At 54.3% G+C, this 21,007-nt stretch overlaps 1 protein-coding gene across 1 annotated transcript; it reads right to left on the minus strand.

The window, feature by feature from the left end:
* Positions 1-12,906: 12,906 nt before the first annotated feature.
* On the minus strand, positions 12,907-19,282 carry CIDEA (cell death inducing DFFA like effector a). The gene is made up of 4 exons (XM_079717290.1): positions 19,139-19,282; positions 18,296-18,442; positions 15,343-15,524; positions 12,907-13,287 (listed from the first exon to the last, which is right to left on the minus strand). The coding sequence occupies exons 1-4, from the start codon at positions 19,268-19,270 to the stop codon at positions 13,140-13,142; spliced, it is 609 nt and encodes a 202-aa protein (XP_079573416.1). The 5' UTR covers positions 19,271-19,282; the 3' UTR covers positions 12,907-13,139.
* Between the last annotated feature and the right edge of the window lie 1,725 nt (positions 19,283-21,007).

Consider the following 21,007-nt stretch of genomic DNA (forward strand, 5'->3'; position numbering starts at 1 on the left):
AGCGCGGCGACTGCGGGCCCCGCTGCTCGGCGCCCTGGACTCGGCGCCAGCCGCCCCTCCCCGACCCTCCCCCAGCCGCCCTGGCCAATGGCCGGGCCCGCCGCCCCCCCCCGGCCGCTCCCCTTCCGCCCCCGCCCCCCGTGCGCCCTCCCCCATCTCCCCGGGCCAGGCCGGGTCTTCCCAGCTCCCGCCTCTCACCCCCTCGCCCCCTCGCCCCCTCGCCCCCGCGGTCCTTGCGCCTTCCCCCTGCCCCCACCCCGGGCCCCCAGCGGTCGGTGCGCCTCCCTCCGCTCCTTCCCGCAGCCTGCGCGCCCTGGGCTCCCCACCCAGGGGCCGTTCTTCCCGGGCCGCCTCGACCCTGCGCGGTCCCAGAAGGGAGAACAGACCAGGGGCAGTGGAGGGACCCCTGCTGGGGGGCCGGGCCGGGAAAGAGCCGGTCCTTGGGGCGCCCACCCGAGTGGGTCGGAGCGGAGACGCAGCGGGCGGGCGGCGGACGGGAAGGACAAGCTCGCCCCCCACCCCTTTGCTGCCCCTCGCGGAGGGAAACCGGAGACCCCTCGCGAGTTTCCGGACCGCGGGCCTAGGGGTGCTCATTGTCCCCGCCCGCCACGGGTTCAAACCCAGCGTGTAGAGGGCTGTGGGACACGGGAGTGGAGTTTTTCGGGGCGACTCTGACCCCCGCCCCCCGACTCAGGCTCCGGCACGGGTTCTTACGTCTCCGCCCTGCTGTATCTCCGTCTCGAAATACAGGTGCCCTTCGGTTCTGAGCACTTGGAACAGTTTGTGATGGAGTTTGATTAAAGTGAACACATGGCTGGACCTGAAAACGAACACACACACACACACACACACACACACACCCGCCCTGCACGGTTTACGCAGCCTCTCCATCCGGAATCTGGGAGGAAAGGCTCTTTGTCGGCCCCGGAAGGGGCAGGGGTCTGGGTTCTCCGCCTGGTTCCCTTACTTTCCCCATCGCTGGGTCGGGGCCTCCCTTGCTGTTGGGAGGGGGTGTGGACGCGGACCTCCTGCGTGTGAATAAGTGCGAAGCTGGAGGAGGGAGGAAACTTCAATCTTATGGAGCTCGTGTGTCTTCTCTCTCCGCTGGGGCCACGGAAAGTCGGGGGTTCCCTGTGGAATGAGGTAAGCCCTCCCCCGGCCCAGGAGACAGTTCTGCTGTGCAAAGCTTGGTTTCCTGTTCCTTTTACAAGGTGCAGCCCGACCTTTCTGAACCCCCGCCCTCCCCTTCCCCAGTGTTTGCCCACAGCCCCTCCAGCAGGTAAAGTCTTTACTCCTTAGCTGCTGGCATCAGGGTTCTGGGTCCCCCACCCTACCTTCTCCGTGGTCCTCAACCCCCAGGGGCTGTCACCCCAGCAGCCTGGGCCCCCGCTGCCAGCCTCCCAGGGGCACGGCTCCACCTGACACCCAGGATTCTCCAGGCCACTCCTGTGGGCAGCCCAGCTGACCAGGCGGCTCACAGGTATTTCTGTGCCACAAATGCCTCCTGTGTGCCAGGTGCGAGTCGAGGTCACTTCTGGGCGTGAATTAGGCGCTCAGGTGTGGTGGTCGCCCTTCCAAGCGGTCCTCTATGGTGGAAAGGAATGACCACTTTGCAGTGAGTCAGGGTGACTTGGATTTCAGTCCCGACTCCGTTTCCAACTAGCTCCGTGCTACCTCAGATCCTCTGGGCTTGGGTTTGTGCGTCTGTAAAAGGAAAGGGTTGTCCTGGGGGATCTGAGGCCCTGGCACCTTCAGTCTGAGTGTGTGTGAGTTTCCCCGTGAACACTTCAGGTGAGGAGAGTGTGGAAACTGAGGGCTGTGCCCCACCCCACCCCAAGCCAAGTGGAAGTGCCCCATGATGAGGAAGCAACCCTTCTGTCATTGGCACCACCAGTTTCCTTTTAGATGCGTGAAAACTGGGGAAATCCTAACGCGAGTGTGTGTGCGCGCGCGCGTGTGTGTGTGTGTGTGTGTGTGTGTGGTTTGAAAGAAGTGGAGAACTTGAAATGTTTTCTTCGGGAGTTTTTCAAACGTCCCCAATTGCAGGGGTCAGTTTCTTTAACCTTAAGATCCCTGCCCTGTCCCCCTCACCCTCCCCTGCAATGCTGCTTCTCTGCCTTCCTGTAGGTTCCCATACCTCTCCTTACACACAGGGCACCGGGGGAAGCAGGTTAGGGGGCACAGCCCTGCCCAGGCCCCCAGTCAGGACCCGAGACAACCCAGCACCCTTGCTTAGCCTGCGTGTTGCCGTCGCTCAGTTTAATTATTGACTCCAAAGAAATGCTCCCTTTATCTGTGTGCTGGTGCTGAGTCTGGTGCAGCGAGTGGAGGGAGGGCCTGTGGTTCCTGGAAGAGCCTGGTCACTCAGCCCCTGCGGAATCAAGCCCCTGAGTAAAAAGAAGTGCCCACGTCGGCAGCTTCAGTGCTTTGTTGAAATGGCCACCTCACCAAAGCTAGTCCTTGGGTGGAATTTGAGTCCAAGGTGTTCACTGGAGCCAGAGAATAGGTGTCAGCATGGCCTCAGGGACACCTGGATTTGATGGGTGGGGGGAGGCTGATTTACTGGAGTTTCTGATGGACTCTCCCTGCTGACCAGCGGCACAGCCTGACCCCTGCACCATGAGGGGGGAGGGGGAGGTGACGAAGGCTCACTGCTAGACGCTTTTGTACAGAATCTGCACGCCACCCCTCCCAAGTTTAGGTGTCACTGCCGCGGAGGCAGGTGGGAGTGAAAGGGTCCCCTGCCCCTAACACGGATGGGGCCCAAGCAAGGGCACAGGCAGGCTAAAGACACAGCAGCTACAAATCAGGCTTGCGGAAACCATTCCTGCGTCCCACGAGGGAAGCATCTCCTGTGCACACCAACCCTTGGTCCATCTCTTCTCCCCCCCCCCACTGTGGCCATCCCTGGGCCACCTTCCATTTCACAGTCACTAGTGGGAGTTGGGGGCCCTGAAGCAAGCTCAGGGATGTCTGGGCAGGGAGTCCTGAGGTCCCGGTGGCCCCAAGTGGGAGGGGCGCCACCCAGGGCCCCATCTGGACAGAGTTCTGGGTCCTCGCCTCCTGTCTGCTCGCTTTCCACCTCCCACAGCCCCTTGCCCTGCCCTGTTTCCTCCATGGTCACCACGCGGGGTAAGGACCTGGGGCCACTGCCCAGGTCTGGATATAGGTGGGAAAAAGCCCCCCAACCCCGGGGACAGGTCTCACTGCTCCCTGCCTGTGTCTGAAAGTCATGGTGATGGGGAGGTAGGTTCCATCCTGTCCTCTCCAAATCCTGAGGAGCCCCTGGAGAAAGACCCCAAGGGACCAGGTGAAGCTCTGGGACCAGGCTGGTGATAGCCACCTGTGGCCTTATTTGCAGCTAAAACCCTAGGTTTTGGCAAGTGTAATGACATGGGACCATTGTGCTTCTATGTTATGTGACTCTTGATGTGATGTGGCTGTCTACCCATGCTCTGTCAGGCAGGGGCAGGTGCTGGGACCGGGACTGGAGGCTGGGCGGTGCCGTGGAGCGGGGGCGGGGCGGGGGGGCTCTGGATTCCTGGGACAAGCGGGAAGGGGCCACCGAGTGCTGAGTGCCGAGGCTCTGAGCTGACTCTTGGGCTTTTTCGCCATCTGCACCTTCAACAAAGTCATTTTGAAGCTGTCAAAGCTCCCTCCCTGGAAGTTCTGCAAAGGGGAGCTCAGGTCCTGCTCATCTAGAGAGTGGGCCCTGGGCCCATGTCCGTGGAGCCTGAATGTGGCTGGTGGGTCCACGTGAGGGTCCTGGTTACAAGTGGAGCCTGCAGACCTATTATATACTGGCCCCCGTCGTGCTGTCTAGGAAAGTAAATTTTCTTGGGTTCTAATTCTTTGGAAAAGTCATATTTCATATATAGTATTTAAACAAATATTTGACCAACCAGAAAACCAGGCTCACAGGCCAAGTGGATGTGAGAGGAACACTTATTCCAGAGGCCCAGGGGCTGCGGCCCTGCCCAGTGCGAGGCCCCCGGAGGTCAGGGCCTGACTGCATCCCTCACGTGATCACGGCCGGGCCAGAGACCCAGACCCTGTAACACAGGGTCACAGAGCACCTGATGCTTGGGGTGGTGTGCGGGTTAGACCATTCGGCCCTCTGCCTGATGAGCTGCCCTCTGCCTCATGGATTTCAGTTATTCCATTGAAAAATGAGACCAGCCTTTCCAGGCTCAGCATCTCAAACAGCAGCAACCACCTCCAGTTTTACTTTATGATGAAGAGCCTCCCTTTCCCAATGGGGAAGGTGGCCAGAGTGGGGGCCTCCGAGGGGCTGCCTTGCTGGATGAGCAAGTCACGGGGTGCAGGGCCTATTATTTCTGTGTAAATCTGATTACAGAAGATCTGGGAAACTCGAAGAGAGTTCAGAATAAAGCCACAAAGATTGTTCAGGATTTTAAAAAGATGAAGGGAGGGGAAAGAACCGCGAGGGAGAGACAGCGGCCCTGATGGGATCCAAGTGCTGCGGTTGTTTTCATCTCCAACAGGCCTTTGAAGAACAGGTGTGGAGCGTGGATCATGTTTAACCGATGTTATTTTAAGTGTGATAATGAGATGTCGGGGGTACAGGCAGCCTGCTTTCACGTGCTTCATAGGAAGGGTGGGCGTGTGTGCTCAGAGGGGAAGAAACGTGGCTGAGTGTTCACAAAGCCCAGCCCAGACAAGGTGTGGGTGTGCATTTTGCTTCGGGATTGTTCTTTCAACTCTCCCGTCGGTTTGGAAACTGCAAATAAAATTGTGGTGGTGGAGAATCAACTAAAGGATTTAGCCGGCCAGTGGGGGGCACAGCCAGCCGGCAACAGTCCCAGGGCTCTCTAGGTGATGGCGTGGTGACGGGCTCTCTAGGTGATGGCGTGGTGATGGGCTTTGCTCCCTGACTGGGAACAGAGAGGGTCAGAGGAGTGTGGAGTGGCCGGAGGCCAGGATGGCAGCTCCCAGGGACAAGGAGGATGTCCCCGAAGGGCTTCCAAAGGCTGGAGGTCTTCAAAACCAGGGCAGGTTCCCTTGGTCCACAGGAGCCAAGTGTGTGTGGGGATGGCATGTGAATCCCTATTCCTTCCATGATGGTTACCAGGCAGCTGGGGACACAGCTCCTTCGGGTCCAACCCAACCCACCAGCGTGAGCTTTGTGTCTGTCCCGTGCTGGCACCGTGCTGGCTGGGGTGCAGTCAACGGCCAGGCTGCCCAACTAGTAGGACAACTGGACATCAAAGGAGGCTGGGCTCTCGCTTGCAGCTCTGCCCACCCCACCTGCCTCTCTGTTGGGTTCATCCGGACGGTGGTGAACAGGTGACCGGCACCCCCCACACACACACACCCCACCTCGGCCGATCTTGTGCAGGGTTGGGAATAAAAGTACAACTCCGTTTTCTGTGCCTTTTCTAGACAAGAGTCCAGACAGGGTGGGATGTGTGATGGTAAACCCCTGGAGGGCCAGAGGAAGGCCGCACAGAGGGTGACTACAGCCTGTTTTGTTCTACGCACGCGCAGGCAGTGAATTGAAACTCTGACGAGATGCTCAACCCTGCCTCCTGGAAGCTCTAGATTCAGACAAGTCAGTCTCCTCATTTGCAGGTGAGTGAGTAGGACCAGACGGTCTTTAAATTCCCTGCCAGCTCTCACATCTTACGACTGATCAACACCCATCCTAAGTTACATCAGACAAAACCCAGCTCACCTAAAGTGCAATCTGATAGTCCTGAGTCATCTGTTTTTAAGGAAGTAGTGAGCATGTATCCAGGAAGTGCACACTGAAGAAGAAATTCATGTATAAAGCTGTCTAGAAAATCAAATGTATAACATGTGATCGGATGAGAACGGAATTATTACCACGTTCTGTAGCAAAGAGGAACAATGTCTCACCCGTAACTAACCCAATGGCTTTCAGCAGCCAAGCCTCACCCTCTGCATTCCTTATTTTCCAAAACATCGAGTCAGCTCCATCCTGACCACCTTCCCTGATCCCCGGCCCAGTGTAACCGTCTTCAGCTTCTTGTGAAAGGATGGGCTCTGAACGGGGTGACAGAACCATGGGATCTGGTCCCCCGTGACCCCCTGACAAGCTGTGTGACCACGGAGCCCATTTCTCCCTCTGCAGCACGTGGGGGTCAAGGGCTCTGCAGCCAGGTGTCCAGAGCTTCCCCACGCCCCGGCTCCTTATCTCAGACACACAGGCAGGGTGTGCGGGGCTGGGGCGGAGGCAGCAGCCATCAGTGAGGAGGGTGGAGGGGACACAGCACTGGATGGGGTGGGGGTCCGGGGGCCGCCAACTGAGACCAGCTCTGGAGGGTTCCCATCAGGGGCTGGGGAAAGGGAGGTGAGGAGACACACCTTCACCAGGGTTTTTTAAACCAGCTGAGGCCCAGCAGCTTTCAGGACTGGCCTTGGGCAGGTAATATTTTTAAAATAGTCTTTATATTATTTTCCATTAAAAACTAAAGATGGGGCTTCCCTGGTGGCACAGCGGTTAAGAATCCGCCTGACAATGCAGGGGACATGGGTTCGAGCCCTGGTCCTGGAAGATCCCACATGCCGCGGAGCAACTAAGCCCATGCGCCACAACTACTGAGCCTGTGCTCTAGAGCCCGCGAGCCACAACTACTGAAGCCTGCGTGCCTAGAGCCTGCGCATCGCAACAAAGAGTAACCCCCACTCGCCGCAACTAGAGAAAGCCCGCACGCAGCAACGAAGACCCAACACAGCCAAATAAATAAATAAATAAATTTTAAAAAACCCCAAAAAACTAAAGGATGAGTTTTGCAAGATATGAAGTCCTGGAGATCTGTACCCAACAATGTGGATGAAGTGAACACCACTGAACTGAACACTTAAAAACGGCCACAATGGTACATTTCAGGTGATGTGCTTTTTACCACAATTTTTAAAAAGGAGAGTAATAGACAAGCTTCAGAAAAGTTGGAAAAGACTGAAAACTAACAAAAGGCAACCCAAACACCATTAATTAATTAATAACATTTGGACACACTTCCTGCTGTCTTTTCTTAGCCCTGATGTCCCTCCCTCTAAGAGGAAGGCCTTTGCGGGGACTGCAGTCGGAGCCCATCCAGGTAGAGGTGGCCCAGGAGCTGCAGGATGGCACCCAGCCGGGGGGATGGGGGGGAATGGGTGGTGCTTTCCCACTGGCTCTGCTCAGCATGCCTCCCCCTGCCATTCCATCTGCACCCCCCGCAGGAGAACTGTAGTGTTCTCTGTCCCTTTCTCTGTGACTTCTGCTGTGTCTTCTCCTTGGGGACATTGGGGCACATAACTCACCACTAAGAAAGGTCAGTGCTGCAGGGAGTCTGAGGTCGGGCAGGTGGGCTTCATTTCGGCTCTGCCGCCGGGAGACGTGGGCTGTAATTGCAGCCCCGCAGGGTCGCTGGGCATATTGTGGGGGGATATGGAAAGTCTTCTTTCTCTCTTGGCGCCCCGTACAGAGCAGGCGCTCGGCATGTGTGGTTGGTACCCCATAAACGCACATCTCTGTCCCGTGTTGTAGAAGGCAACCTTGCTTGCTTGCTTGCTTGAGAGCACTGGGCTCTAAAAATTAAGGGTACATTAAGCAAAATAGAAATTGATGTAAGTGATTATGTGATTTGGAAGGTAGTTGTTTTTTTGTGTGTGTGTATGATGGAGAAATATATACTCAGCCACCTTTTATTTAAAATCAAATATTGACTTAGTTGATAGAACAAACAGTAAGTTCCACCCTTTAGTCAGGAAAGAGAGAAGAGGGCAGGAGGAGAAAAGGGGAGAGCGACACAGAGAGGGGCAAACAGAGCACCATGCTGAAGGGGGTGAGAAGTACGGGGAAAATTGGCCGTGCGTTTCCCCAGGAACCATCCCCGGGACCTTGCCTGGCCCTCGGACCCGCTCACTGGCAGCAAGCCTGCTAAGGTCAGCGGCTGGGTCCCACCTGCTCCCGTCATAGGATACTGTTTAAGTCTTCAGTGATGATTCATTGATTTATTCCCTGTTTTCTTCAACAGTCCTTACTGCGTCCTGGACACCGTTAGGTCCTGACTATAATCCTCGCGAGGTTTAGTAACGTCTACAACAGACGAAAAATAACATTTATAATAATGTGATGTGCTGGAACAAATAGTGATCGCCATGATGCTTACTATTTTCATGTTAATATTAAGGAAGCAGGCTGCCCGTGAGTGTGTGAGAGTGAAGGCTTGTGGAAACGGCTGAAGGGGAATTCGACAGGACCTGTTTGCACAGGCAGAGCAGACCCCCAGGAAAGCACAGGCAGGGCTGGCTGGCTGGCTGAACCAAGGAGTCCTGGCAAGACGTGGGATCTGCCATCCAGGCTGGGAGCCTCGGGTACTGACTTCTAGGCTGGAGGGCAGAGAAGCCACTGATGCCACCGGCCTTAGGGCAAAAGCCCTGGATCTGCAGCTTGGACCTGAGCTGTGCACCAGAGAGGTGGGGTTTCCTGGGACACTCGAGCCCCAGAGGACGCCCCGCCTGCACATCCAGAGGTTGATTGGTAGTTTTCAGTGCCTTGTGGGTGATGAATCCCATGAGCGTTGATATACATGCCAGGGTACATTTTTTGTGATAAATATGTTATAGGCCAGAACTTGTGTCCACTGATTAGTTATCCTTGTCTTTGCTTTGCAATATCATTCGTGGAAAAGATTTAATTTTGTGTGTCCCTGCTCTAAACTCTGACCTTTGGTTCCAGTCATGGAACTTTGTTTCCCTGTGGTTTGGACACTGCTGTGGGTCCCCGGCCCCAGCCTTCCTAGGAGCTGGAGCCTCTCCCTGGGCAGCCCCCCACTTCTTGTTTCCTGCTCTCCTTGGCCACCGCCTCTCCCTGTCGTATCTCCTGCTTGGACCTTGGACCCCTGACAACAAGCTCTGTCCACCTTGGGGACTCCCCCTCCCCTTCCTGTAAGAGACCCTCAGGTCACCTCCTCACCTCCCCCCGGCGCTTACAGCTTGCCTGCCCCTCCCCTGCACATCTCTGGATCTTTTGGACCTGATCATCTTTTCTTCCAGCCCTTCTTTTCACCCACTCTGGCTGTTGTGTAAGGAGAAGCTTCCAGGAAAGATATTTAAAGCTATGTTGCACTTTCACAACTAAAAGCACAAATGGGAATGTTTGTCTTTTTGCTACATAAAGCTGTAGATTGGATTAAATTAAGTTAATCTGCATCATTGCCACCTGCAGGTGCAATGCTCCGATCGGCCCTTTTTCTGGTCCCAGGTTCCAGTTGGATGTGAAGCACCGAGTAGGTGTGTCAGGGCTGAGCTCTCGTCTGCTCCCTGCCCCATGTCTGCACCAACCGCACACCATGCGCCCACCGACCTGCCAGGTCCCCAGGTGCCCAGGCATTCCACGTTTAGAAGTCTTGCCTCCTGGGCTGGGTTATAAATCCTCCGGTTGGAGACTAGACTTCCTGCGTGTTGCCTGTAATACTCAGCACATGACTTAACATGCAACTGCACTGAGTAAGTGATTGTGAAGGAAGAAAACAGGCACAGAATTCACAGCCTCGAAGGACTTGCCTTTTTTGAAAGGGGGGCCCAGAATATTACAATGGGAAATGAAGAAGAATTGTATAATGCCTCCCTAAACAGAGGTTTCCATCAGGGTTTTGTTCGAGTTAAATATAAATTCAGGTGGTGCTTTTAAAAGAGTCAGAATCATTCACAGCTGATTATGATCCTCCAGATATTTGCCCGAATTGCCTTCCCACCTCTCCTGCTGGTTTGTGTCTGGTCCTAACTGCTCCCTGCAGGGGTGGTGGGCATGGAGGGCAGGTGGGGAGTGGTCCGGTATGCCTTCCCTCTTCGGAGGCTCTGGGCTGGGTGGCTTTCTCTGCTGACAGCCTTGCTTGGAGGGTGCCTGAGATAAGGTACGTAGTACCGACGTGAAGCCGTGTGAATTCTTCTTCCTTCTTCCCCACAAGAGAGCCCTGGCTTTTTGGAGAGTCAGACGCAGCTCAGGCCGAGCCCGCCCTCCAGCTGTCTCAGCTGTTGCCAGGAATGCAGTGGGTGGCGGCAGCGCCCGCGCCCACAGGCCCCTCTGGCCCCAGATTCAGAAAACATCCCTCCCCACCCACGCCCATGGCTCAGCTCACCCCGATTCTATAGCCCTTCCCTTCTAAATCTATGTGTGACCAACTCCCAGATACCTGCCACGTGGCTCACTCATCCTTTCCAGGGAGAAACAGAGGGTCCCAGCACCGGGAGGGGGCTTGGTCCTTCCAGGATGTGTTCACCCACCGTCCTCTCCAGGCAGGTACCCACTGCACCTTCCCAGGTGAGGAAACCAAGTAAACCGTTGAGCCACACATTTCGACCCCAGCTTCTTTTATTTTTTAAATTCATTTGATTGGGGTAAGAACACTGAACATGAGGCCGACCCTCCCCCAGTTCTCAGGTGTGAGCTGTATGACTGTTGACTCAGATACAACCAGCAGCCACCAGACGTCCTCACCTGACTTCACTGAACCCGTAACCCGCCGCCTAGACCCTGGCTTCCTGAGCAGGAGATAGGCCGAGGCTCTGCAGCTCTGCCTATATGAGCTGTTTCAGCTGCAATGGGATTGACTAGAAACTGATGAACAGGAGAACCATTGTGTCGGATGCTCATTCCAGGGAGAGCTGGGAGGTCGCAAGACTTTCCTGTTGGGTGAGACTTTCCCACCCACCCCCCGTCCCTGCCTTCCAATGCAGCTGCCCCGATGCCTTCACTGAGGCCCCCGCCCCCCCAAATCTGGCTTCCGTTCAACCCAACAGCTGGAGAAGTGGCACCTCGAGGCCCCCGACTATTTTTATGTGGCCATCTGCCTCCTGGACAGGCCTGGCCGGCCTCAGCAGGCCTGAGGAATCCCACAGCAGGTGGTGACAGCTGGACAGCTGGGCACACCGGCCCTGCCCTTGAGTGTTCTGGGGATGCTGGAAATGTGGCCTGAGGACACGGAGAGGAAAAAGGATGCCTTTACTCGTCACAGCTCAGGGCGACGTGGTGCCTGGCTTCCTCTCCATCTCTGGAGCCCTGAGGCCAGCCCTGCTCTGTCTGCCGTCACCGGAGTCTGGGTGGTGGGCTGGGAGGGGAGCCCCCACGCGTGCGGGTCGGAAGCTCTGGCCAGCTGCGGGCCTCACTGCACAGAAGGGAGGGCGCAGCACCCAGAGAAAGCACTGGGCTCCTGCTGGTGATGAGGCCCCGGGATCCCTGCCGCAGACTGACTGAAAACTCCCAGAGCAAAATCCAGCTCCTTTGTAGAAGCTACGATCAATCATCAGAGAAAGGAACCCACATCCCCAGAGAGGAAGATGGCAGAAAGGAGAGAGGAAACGTCCAGAGTTTCCTTTTTGCACACAATTTATTCATCACACAGGAGCGGGAGACAGGAGGCCTGTGGCGGATGCAGGTTTTTGTGGAGGAGCTCGTTCAGAAACTCCCAGACTCTAAGCCGTCCTTCTTCTGACTGTAACCCGCTTCCAAGACCCCTGTCCGTTCCACATTCTCCCCCTGCTTAATCCCCCTTAGAACAGGCCAGGGAGCCCTGGACGCAGTAAGGAAAGGGCGCTGAGTCAGAGAGAGGGCTGAGTCAAGGCATCAGGGCACTGAGTGAAAATTCCTTTTTTGGAAGCCAGGCCACCCCTCTCCAGGAGGCCAAATCCCTGGGAAGTGATGCAGCCCTCAGTCAGTGAGAGGCAGGAGCCGCCCAGCGGAAGGTGCCGGAAAGCCATTTCCGTCCTCCTCCCTCGCTCGGGAAGGGCTTCCAGCCCAGCTCCTTGTAAGGGAAGCGCTCACAGCAGAGCCCACGGAGCCGGTGGCAGCACCACCCACCTCCGCCAACCCCCCCCACCCGCTGCATTTCCCCCAGAAGCTGAGCAGGAGGGGAAGGGGGGCCCTGAGATGCCTTTTTTATTTTGCTCTGTTTGAAAAAGAGGCTGTGCTCTGAGGAATGCGGCTGCAATTCCTTTACTTCTGCCCCTCCTGCCTGCGGTCCTGGGCTCCCAGCCCTGCTGCTGGGCATGTGAAGCAGGGAATGGGTGGGAGTCAGGTCGGCATAGCAGGGCTCCGAGGGGATCCGGGCTGTGATGGGGGTAGGGGCGGGGGAGCACGAGTCCGGGCCCAGGGGTCTGACTGCGGGCGGTTCTGTGCTTCTGTGACAAGCTGTGGTGTCTCCCACTGTCCTGGGCTGTCAGCCAGGAAGGGGACAGGCCTCTGTGGCAGCGTTTCTTAGGAGGAAAACCACAGATCCGAATGGCACCTGGCTCCTGCGGGTCTCCTAGTCTAGCAGCAGTGCCCCATTTCCCCCTGGGAGCTGTGCTGCCCCCTCCCGAGCCATGTGGTCGGGGCTAGCCCCGCGTCCCTCGTGGCCTGGGGTCCTGCCTGACTCGGCCACACCCGCCCTGCATCAGGCCCAGGTTTGGAGCAGCTTTGTGTTTTTTTTGTTTTGTTTTGTTTTTTGAGGTACGCGGGCCTCTCACAGCTGTGGCCTCTCCCGTTGCAGAGCACAGGCTCCAGACGCGCAGGCTCAGCGGCCATGGCTCACGGGCCCAGCCGCTCCGCGGCATGTGGGATCTTCCCGGCCCAGGGCACGAACTCGTGTCCCCTGCATCGGTAGGTGGACTCTCAACCACTGCGCCACCAGGGAAGCCCTGGAGCAGCTTTGTTTTAAGGAAAGGTTTGCCAGTGCAGCTTGATCACCTCCAAAAATTCAGATCCACAGGCTTTCAGGTCACTGGGTTCATTCAGGCCCGACATTATAAAACCCCACAATAACAGCTGACCCTCCAGTCTCCTGACAGACTTAAAAGTGATTGCACGTGTTAGCAGAGCACCTCTGGCTGAGTTTTGCTTCTGTGAGTTTTGTGTGCTTTTCTGACATGAAGAAGACAGGAGGAAGAAGTGCGGTATCACAGCGACTCTCTTGACTGGTTTATTGTGGAGCCGCAGGCTTCGTGCTGCCCACGTCCCCCAACCCCATCCCCACCCGAGGGGCCTCCACCGCCTGGCCCCTGGCAGTGCCCTCAGGCCCCTTTTCTTTCTTGAGCAGGGGACATGTGGTGGGAACACAGCGTCTTCCGAATGTGTCCCTGGAGAGGGACCTGCGGGGTTGAGGCCAGTGGAAACTCCACACTGTGAGCCCCTATCCACTCGTGATCCCCCGGCGAGGGCGCGGGCCGGGCACCACCCGCTCCTCTGTGTCAGCCAGCACTCGGAGCATGTAGGTGCCCGTGTGGACGAGACACTGGCCGGTCACTTGGGCGGTGTGAGACAGGAACCACAGCAGGCTCCTGCAAGAGACGGGGCAGTCGGGAGGGGCGGCGGTCCGGCCTGTGGGGCAGAGGACAGGGGTTCCCCACTCCCACCCCCACATGCGCTCAGGGCCACACAGCCCACATCCCAGCACTTTCCAGTCCCAGCTCCCAGGGCACAGCCCCCCATCGCTGAGATGCGGGTGCCGGCTCCGGAGGTCTGGGTGGGACCTGGGACCCTGCGTTTCCGGAAGCTCCCCTGCCACTGGCCTGGGACCACTCGTGGCCTCTCCTGAATGTGGCCTGTCACCAAGTCACTGGAACATGCTGAGCGGGCGGCCCAGGCAGCACTGGCTCCGTCCTCCTTTGGCTGCTTGCTAACCCTGGCAGCCTTGCCGGGGCTGTGGAGCTTGTTGCTGAACTCAGTTGAGTCGGGGTGAAAGGAACCCCAGGCTGGAGGGGACTCAACACACCTGCCGTTGCGACCCTGTGACCCAGTTCGCTTAGGGCGGACGGGACACCCCGACTCGACCCTGGGCATCTGAGCCCAAGGCTGACTTGGCATTCGTGTTGTTTCAGACTAAAAAATAGCTCTAACTCAAATTCTTATTCTCTACCAAGTCCAAAGCTGAGGAATTCCACGCATTTTAAGGTCCGTCCCTTCACAAGGAACTGGGGGCTCGGCCGCACTGGTGGGGACCTCCACTCCTGGCATCCCTGCGGGGCCTGGCTGGCCAAGCCTCATATCTGGGGGCCTCCTACAGCTGATCGCACCACCCTCAGATCCACCAGACGGTGAGAATCAGTGACAAGAAGGCTGGGTCGTCTCTCGGGAAAGATTTTGCTGAGGTGGGTTCACTTTCTTTACACTTATCTAAGTTGTTGTAACTCTCACTTGAAAAATCAAGCAATCAAGCTGTTCTCTCCTGTCTCAGCAAAAAGAGGAAGCTCACTGGGGAATGGGGGCGCGGTCCAGATTCCAGCAGCAGGACAGTAACTGTTGTCTGGAACCAGGCCTCGATGACTCTGGGTGGGAAAGGAGGCCAAAGGAAGCCACCGTCTGCCCGCAAGACCATGTACTGGGCGTGCAGCCCCGTCAGAAGGACCAGCCTCATTTCCAGAATGAGGAAAGCCTCGTTCCCCACCCGCACTACCCTGCCCCGTGCTTCCCTCAGGGAAGCCATCCTGGGACAGCGGAAGGAGGGGACCAGCGCCCCAAAGGAACAGGCAGGCCCTGCTGGGGAGCTGTGCAGGGGGCATCAGGTGTCACGTGGCACCTCTTAGGCAAATTTCAAAGACCTCCTGCTCCTGTCACCCTCTCCCTGCATCCCCCCAACCCGAATCCCTTCTTTAGAGGCTCAGTGATGGATTAACGGAGGGCTGGAAGCAGGTGTATTTAGGGCCTGTGTGACCAGAGAACTTGGAAGCAAACTCCTCATTTTAAAGATGATGAAACTGAGGCTCAGAGAAGTTGAGTAACCTGTTAAAGGTCACACAGCTGGCTGCTCAGAAGCAAGCCTGGGTAGGAGCCCCTGGTACAGGGCTCACAGGCCGGGTGTCAGGAGTGTTCCTGGTGCACATAGAGAATTTGTTCAAACTGTTTTGGGGTACAGATCGGGATCTGTCTTCTCCAGGCCCGGCCTGTGGGGTAGGGGTGCCCTGGCAGTGCATGGAGAAGGGAAAGGCCAGCACCTCCTGCCCACCAGCTTCAAGTTCTGTAACACAGAACTATGTGTGCGAGTCCTCATCCAGGTTTGGGGGCTACTCTGCACAAACCAGGTCAGAATCTCCTTGGCTCTGGTTTTAGCTGTCATTGCTGAGAAATAAGGTTTTTAAATGCACAGCTCTAGCTTTTAAAAGGAATTTGGTTCTTCTTTCTATTTATTATTTAGGTTATTATTTAGGTTTTCTTTCCATTTCGTATTTATTGGTCTTTGGAGAAAACTATGTATTTTGGCTCAAGTTTTTGTTTTCTGAGTAAGTCTGTGGTATAAGAGTTTTTATGACAACACGAGTGAGAGTCAGGCCGGGGCTCGAGGGGCTGGGGAGGGGCTGCCCACCATGTCCAGACTCTCTGGTCCCCAAGTCTGTTACCTCAGCAGGGCCTTGAGCCCTGGGCACCGGATGTCGTAGGACACCGAGTACATCTCGTACATAGTGGCTTTCACGTTGAGGCAGCCGATGACATCCTTGGGGTTCAGCTTGTACAAGTCGAAGGTTACTCTCGCGATCCCCTGTCTCTTTGGCTTCTGGCAGGCTGGGATGTAGGTACCACCCTAGAGCCGTGGAGGAAGAAAGTCTGCAGCACTGGCCCCACTGTGACCAACAAACCCTGTGCCTCTGGTTTTAGGCTGGTTTCAGCTGTCCTGTCAGCTTAAAATCTATGACTAAGCCGCTAACTATTCGAGGAATGTTTTCAGCAGATCAGTGTGCTTATGTTGCCATGGGGTCCAAACGCATAAGAAAGTGCCCTCCTCCAAGCTGCTCTGTTCAGTGACTGGAGATGAGTGTGATTCGGCTTCAGGGTCTAGGGGTCAGTGGACAGTGTGCCGGTGACTTGAGGTGGAAACGCACTAACCCTGGTCACCTAGGGCCACGCGGCCGCCTGCTGACGACTGTGCCACAGCCCGCCTGACGGCCAGCGGGCACACTATTCCCGCCGTATGGGAAGCACCACGGAAAGTGCCAGAATCCATGGCTAAGCCAGGGCTGATGGCGTGTGATAAATCGTGGGCTCCCCTGATTTCTAGTTCCTGCCCTGGAGGAAGGCTGGCCTCTTGGGGACACTAGTGGGACCTACTCTCGGTCTACCTGAGACCCTTTTGGTTAGGAAAGAAGGTCAGAGACCTCTATAAATCCCAGGTTTATAAACAGTCTTCCCACAGAAGCTTTGAGAAGAAACAAGAGAGAACAAAGCTGTCCCAGGTACACATCCCAGGTATATGTCCCAGGCACACGTCCTGGTGGGTTTGCTGCAACATGGTCCTGCAATGTCCAGGATTCAAATAGAGGTACAACTTTCATGAACCTTAGGTGTTGGGAGTAGTTGAGGCTGTGAGTGTTAAGTTCTCTGACAAAAATCTACTAAATTTGAATTTAAACTATAAATTCCCCTAAACACACCCAAACCCTTCTTGCTGGAGCCCCTCTTCTCTTCCTGCCACCCCCCCCGCCCACTTGGACACACGATGGTTGCAGCCCATTGACTAACGCACCGAGGTCCTGCTGCCTCGGAGGGGGTGTATGTGTCATTTAGGAAACGTTAGTAAAAATTAAGATTACAGAATCAAGGGGTGAGTTCCACCTGAGCCCCTGACACAGCTCCTCCCTGACGCATGAAAGTTTTAATCTCACTCCCCCAACATCCTTGGTCTTGAGTCAAAATCGAGATGCCTCCCCAAACTTGGGACCTAACGGGGGTGTGGTTTCCATCATCTGGACCCAGGAGCCCCCTGAAGATGCTCTGAGGACCTGCTCCCCACGGGACAGGCTCCAAGGCTTTGGATTGAGGAAGGGAGACCCCTGGCGGCTACTTCTTGGAAGTTCCGGCCAAGTCAAGTCAAGTAGCCTCACCGAGAAACCCCTACAAGTGGGGCAGGACTTACGATCCCTGAAGGAAGGATGTCCAGACGCCTAAGACCCCGCGTGAGACTCACGTCAACCAGGCTGTTACCAGACAGAGAAGCCTCCTCCCACCCCAAGAACCACCATATCGGTGCCACTCTAGTCCACAGCCACCTGTCACCACCCTGACCCCCAGCTCAGCGCCCACCATGTGGGGGCTTCAACCTGTCACATGGCGACCGACTCCCCCACTAAGTAAAAGAGGATTTCACTCACAAAACAAACAGAAAAGACCCTTTCCATCTGAATTAGTTTCCTGGGGCTGCTGGGACCAATGGCCACAAGCTGAGTGGCTGAAAGCAACACAGACTCATGCTCTGACAGTTCTGGGGGTTGGAGGTCCTGAGTGAGCCGCAGGCTGTCCTGCTGGGGCTGCCGTCCCGGCTCCAGAGGCGCCTCTGTCCCTCGACCCGTGGCCTGTCTTCCTGTCACTCCTCTCTCTGCTTCTGCCCTCGCTGACCCTCCTGTGTTCCCCTTACAAGGACCCTGTGATGACACCACCCCACCAGGTAATCCAGGATCATCACCCCATGCCAAGTCCCCTTTGCCACGTAAAGTGACACGTTCCTGGGTTCTGGGGATGAGGACGTGGGTCATGGGGGCTGGAGAGAGGGACCAGCTAGGTCACGAGCATCAGTCAATAAACTCCGTCCACTGATGCTTCCTCCCCGGGTCTCTGTAAACTACACTCCAGCTCGCGTGGTTTGGGACTCAGCAGTCCCTAAAGCCTCAGGGGGGCAGCTTGAGGCCAGGTGCTCAGGAGAGAGCTCTGGGCAGCTGTCCTCCCAGAATCCAGTAGAGCTGGGGTCACTGGCTGCCCACAGGGGAGACGCCAGCTTCCCTCTCTGGATCCTGCCTACTTGCCTCTCTGGATCCTGGTTTCCATAAAATGTTGGATTCTGAGGATTTCCCTTTCTTGAAGGTCAGTTAGGCATATAAAAAGATGTTTGAATATTTTGCTTTACATTTTTAGGTGCTTTATGGTGGGAGTGTTTTCCAAGATATATAACCTATAGTTTTCTCAGAAATAAAACCCTTTATTCTACCTCTTTGCTTGCCTAAATCACTGTGTTTACACCTACACACCCCTCCCTAATTTTACCAGTTGTGTCAGCTCGCCACCTCCTGAGGTCACAGACAGTGAGTGGTCACAGGTCTTATCCACACACTCTAACCGGATCTGTAGCCCCTCACTGGCCAAAGCCTGACCCTCAGAATTACTGGCTCTAAATCACATAGTCCAGGTTCATAAAGATGCCAAGTTTCCTAGAAATAGTTGAAAGCATCCCTGGAGGGTAGGAGATCCAGTTACCAGGTGAACACAAAGGAAGTATTTGGAAAGTGGGCCAGTCAACCCCAAAGTGGGGACTGCACTTCCATAGGTGAGAAGCCTTCCCAGAAGCTGCCCAGACAACACGCTTACCGGTGTCCACTTCTGTCCCTTCTCCAGGACCATGAGGTGCGTGTTGTCCCCCAGGGTCTGGAAGAACGCCTCCGTGTCCACCACGGTGCCATCCTCCTCCAACACCAAAGTGACCAGTCCGCTGGCAATAACCAGGGCATCCAGGGTCTAGGTCAGAACACACCAGCATCATGGGGTGAAGTGAGAGACTCCGTTTGGACCCATCCATGGCATCAACTAAGTCATGGTTCCAGAAGTGTTGGCCGATTTTGAGGGTTTTAAATGGTAAAGATGTACCTTACCTGGTGTCTATGACTCAGCCTTTGCTTGGAAAAGAGAAGTTAAAAAATCAAACGGACCTAACCTCTTCGGAGGTTTCAATGACGTGAGATAAGGGGTTACACTGAATAATATTCAGTTTCTAAAATGTCCTGCTTATTTGGACAAATAAAAAGAACGACCCTGTATCTGTTATACTTAAAGAGCCCACATCTCTGTCACTTCAGAGACGGCGTATTGGATTCTCATTTCTCGTCTCCGATGAGAGTCTATGATTCTTCCTTATCTGGCGATCGAGGACGCTGTTTTAGATTAAGGACAATTCGTCCCTGGCCTTTATAACCAAAACCAGATTTCTACAGTTGCTGCCTCCTATATTCCCCCTGTCAAAGAACCAAAGCCACATTATCAATTGATGGCTACTTTGAAGGTTTTAGTCTCTGTACCTAAGTCTTTTATGGGACAGGGACACAGCAATATTCCCTTTAATGTCAGAAGGCTCCCCCAGACCCTCTGAGGCCAGGACACAGACCCTCTGTCTTGCACTGGCTTGTTCCCGGGACCCATGTGGGCTGGTGGGGGTACCTTGGTGAGGAGCTCCTGCAGGCTGCTGGCAGTCACCCCTCGGCGGCTGCTCCTGTCATGGTTGGAGACCCGGAAGGGGCGAGCGGGATGCATGAGGGGTGTGAGCAGCACCTTCTTCGTCTGCGACCCCATAAACGTCAGGGGCCTAGAAATGGAGGGAAAAGTAAAAACAAATTGATGTTACTTTAAAGAAGAGTCTTTAAAGAGAGGTTTGAAGTACACAGAAATAAGACAAGCTTAATATTTGCACCTAAAAGAAAGGAAGCCAATGGTTGGGGATGATTAAAAATTGTGTACCTGACATCCAAGGAACAAACAAATACATAAAATTAAAAAATACAACCATCATTACACCCATTTTTACCAGAACATTCAAAGCCCTTGCAGTAACTGTTTGAGAAGGAAAGGTAAAGTCATCAAAAGAGAAATAACAATTATATTCTCAAAACATGGATTTTAGAGCTGAAAAATCTAAGAAAATGATTTCTCCAGGCCATGTAGTAACTGAACAGAGTTAAAGAATTAGGCACACACACAAATCGTTACATATTTGCACAATACAACAAAGCCAGAAATTTAAAAGCCAGATAGTGTTCACTATAGCAATAAACCAATTTTTTGAAATTAGGATAAATGAGGAACAGCAGAACCCTGTAATCACTGCAGCTGGAAAACCAGCCACTTCAGATTGTATGTCATGTGGCACTTTGGAGTGAGTTCCACATTTATCAAAGAATTAATTTATCAATTCACCACAAAAAAAGAACTAACATAGGAAAAGAAAACAACGTAGGAAAACCAAATCAGGACAATTTTCTGAGAAAAAAATCCCCAACCCTTGATTATTAAAGTTTTGTTACCTAGCGAATACTAAAAAGTAATAAAGTGAAGGATAAATTAAAAACAGCTGATAAGTAGTAACTTTAGTAGTTTTTTTTTTAAACATACACATATTTTGCTTTATATGTATTAACTCAATCCTCAAAAACCCTAGTTTTCTCAATTTACAGGTGAAGAAACTCAGACCAGAGAGCGGCCCCACAGGTCAGAGCTGGGAATTTAGACCAGGCACCTGGTCTCTGCCTCAGAAAGGTGATCTAGATGCCACAGGCTAAGAAGGAATAAGAAGAGCCTGCATATCAGTGAAGAGGTGAAGATTTGACAACAATCAAAGAAATGCAGAACCACCTTTGACACCATGGGTGCTCTTAAACCCACATGCAAGAAGTTGTCTAAATAACTCTGGAGGGGACCAGATGCGCCTTGCTGGTGGGGCTGGAAGGGGGTTTTCAGTCTCTGTGGCGACCAGTCTGGCACTGAGGGAGGAGCTCCACCCTGGACAGTGGATGTTTTTATATCAGGAATGTATCTGTAGAGAAATTATTCACAATATAAACAGAAATCAGCAATGTCCCAGCTCCTGATTTGTGCTGGCCACTGTGATAAATGTTGGACACTCAATCTCCTCAGACCCCGAGGGACCAGCACCTGTCATGGCACTGTCTCCCAGCCCTGAACAGCGCTCAAATAGGTGGTGACTATTTGGACAAATCCCTCTTCAGTGACAATCAGGAGAATGAAACAAAGGGCTTTATTTTGGGGGACAACCTTGAAGAAGATACAAAGTGAGGACATGACTGCTTTCTGACACTTATAGCAGTTTGTCTAGAGTAACTCTACGAAGGTTAAAATTCTAGGAATACCTGCCCTGTTTGCCAGTGTAGGCCACCTGCATATATATACTATATATATACACACCTGCATCTATATACATATGCGCATATATATATATATATATATATCTCACACACACAGTCATTTATCTATCTATGCTTTATTTCTCCAACTAGACTGGACTTTCCTTATGGA

The sequence above is a fragment of the Hyperoodon ampullatus genome, assembly GCF_949752795.1.
Source record: "Hyperoodon ampullatus genome assembly, chromosome: 13".
Lineage (NCBI taxonomy): Eukaryota > Metazoa > Chordata > Mammalia > Artiodactyla > Ziphiidae > Hyperoodon > Hyperoodon ampullatus.

Excerpts from the sequence above, each read along its gene's own strand:
- CIDEA (XM_079717290.1), bottom strand. The coding sequence starts at position 19,270 with ATGGGGTCGCAGACGAAGAAGGTGCTGCTCACACCCCTCATGCATCCC. Across the intron at positions 15,525-18,295 it reads AGGGACAGAAGTGGACACCG|GGTGGTACCTACATCCCAGC; the intron begins GTAAGCGTGTTG and ends CCACGGCTCTAG. Across the intron at positions 13,288-15,342 it reads GGGCTCAAGGCCCTGCTGAG|GAGCCTGCTGTGGTTCCTGT; the intron begins GTAACAGACTTG and ends CGTCTCTTGCAG.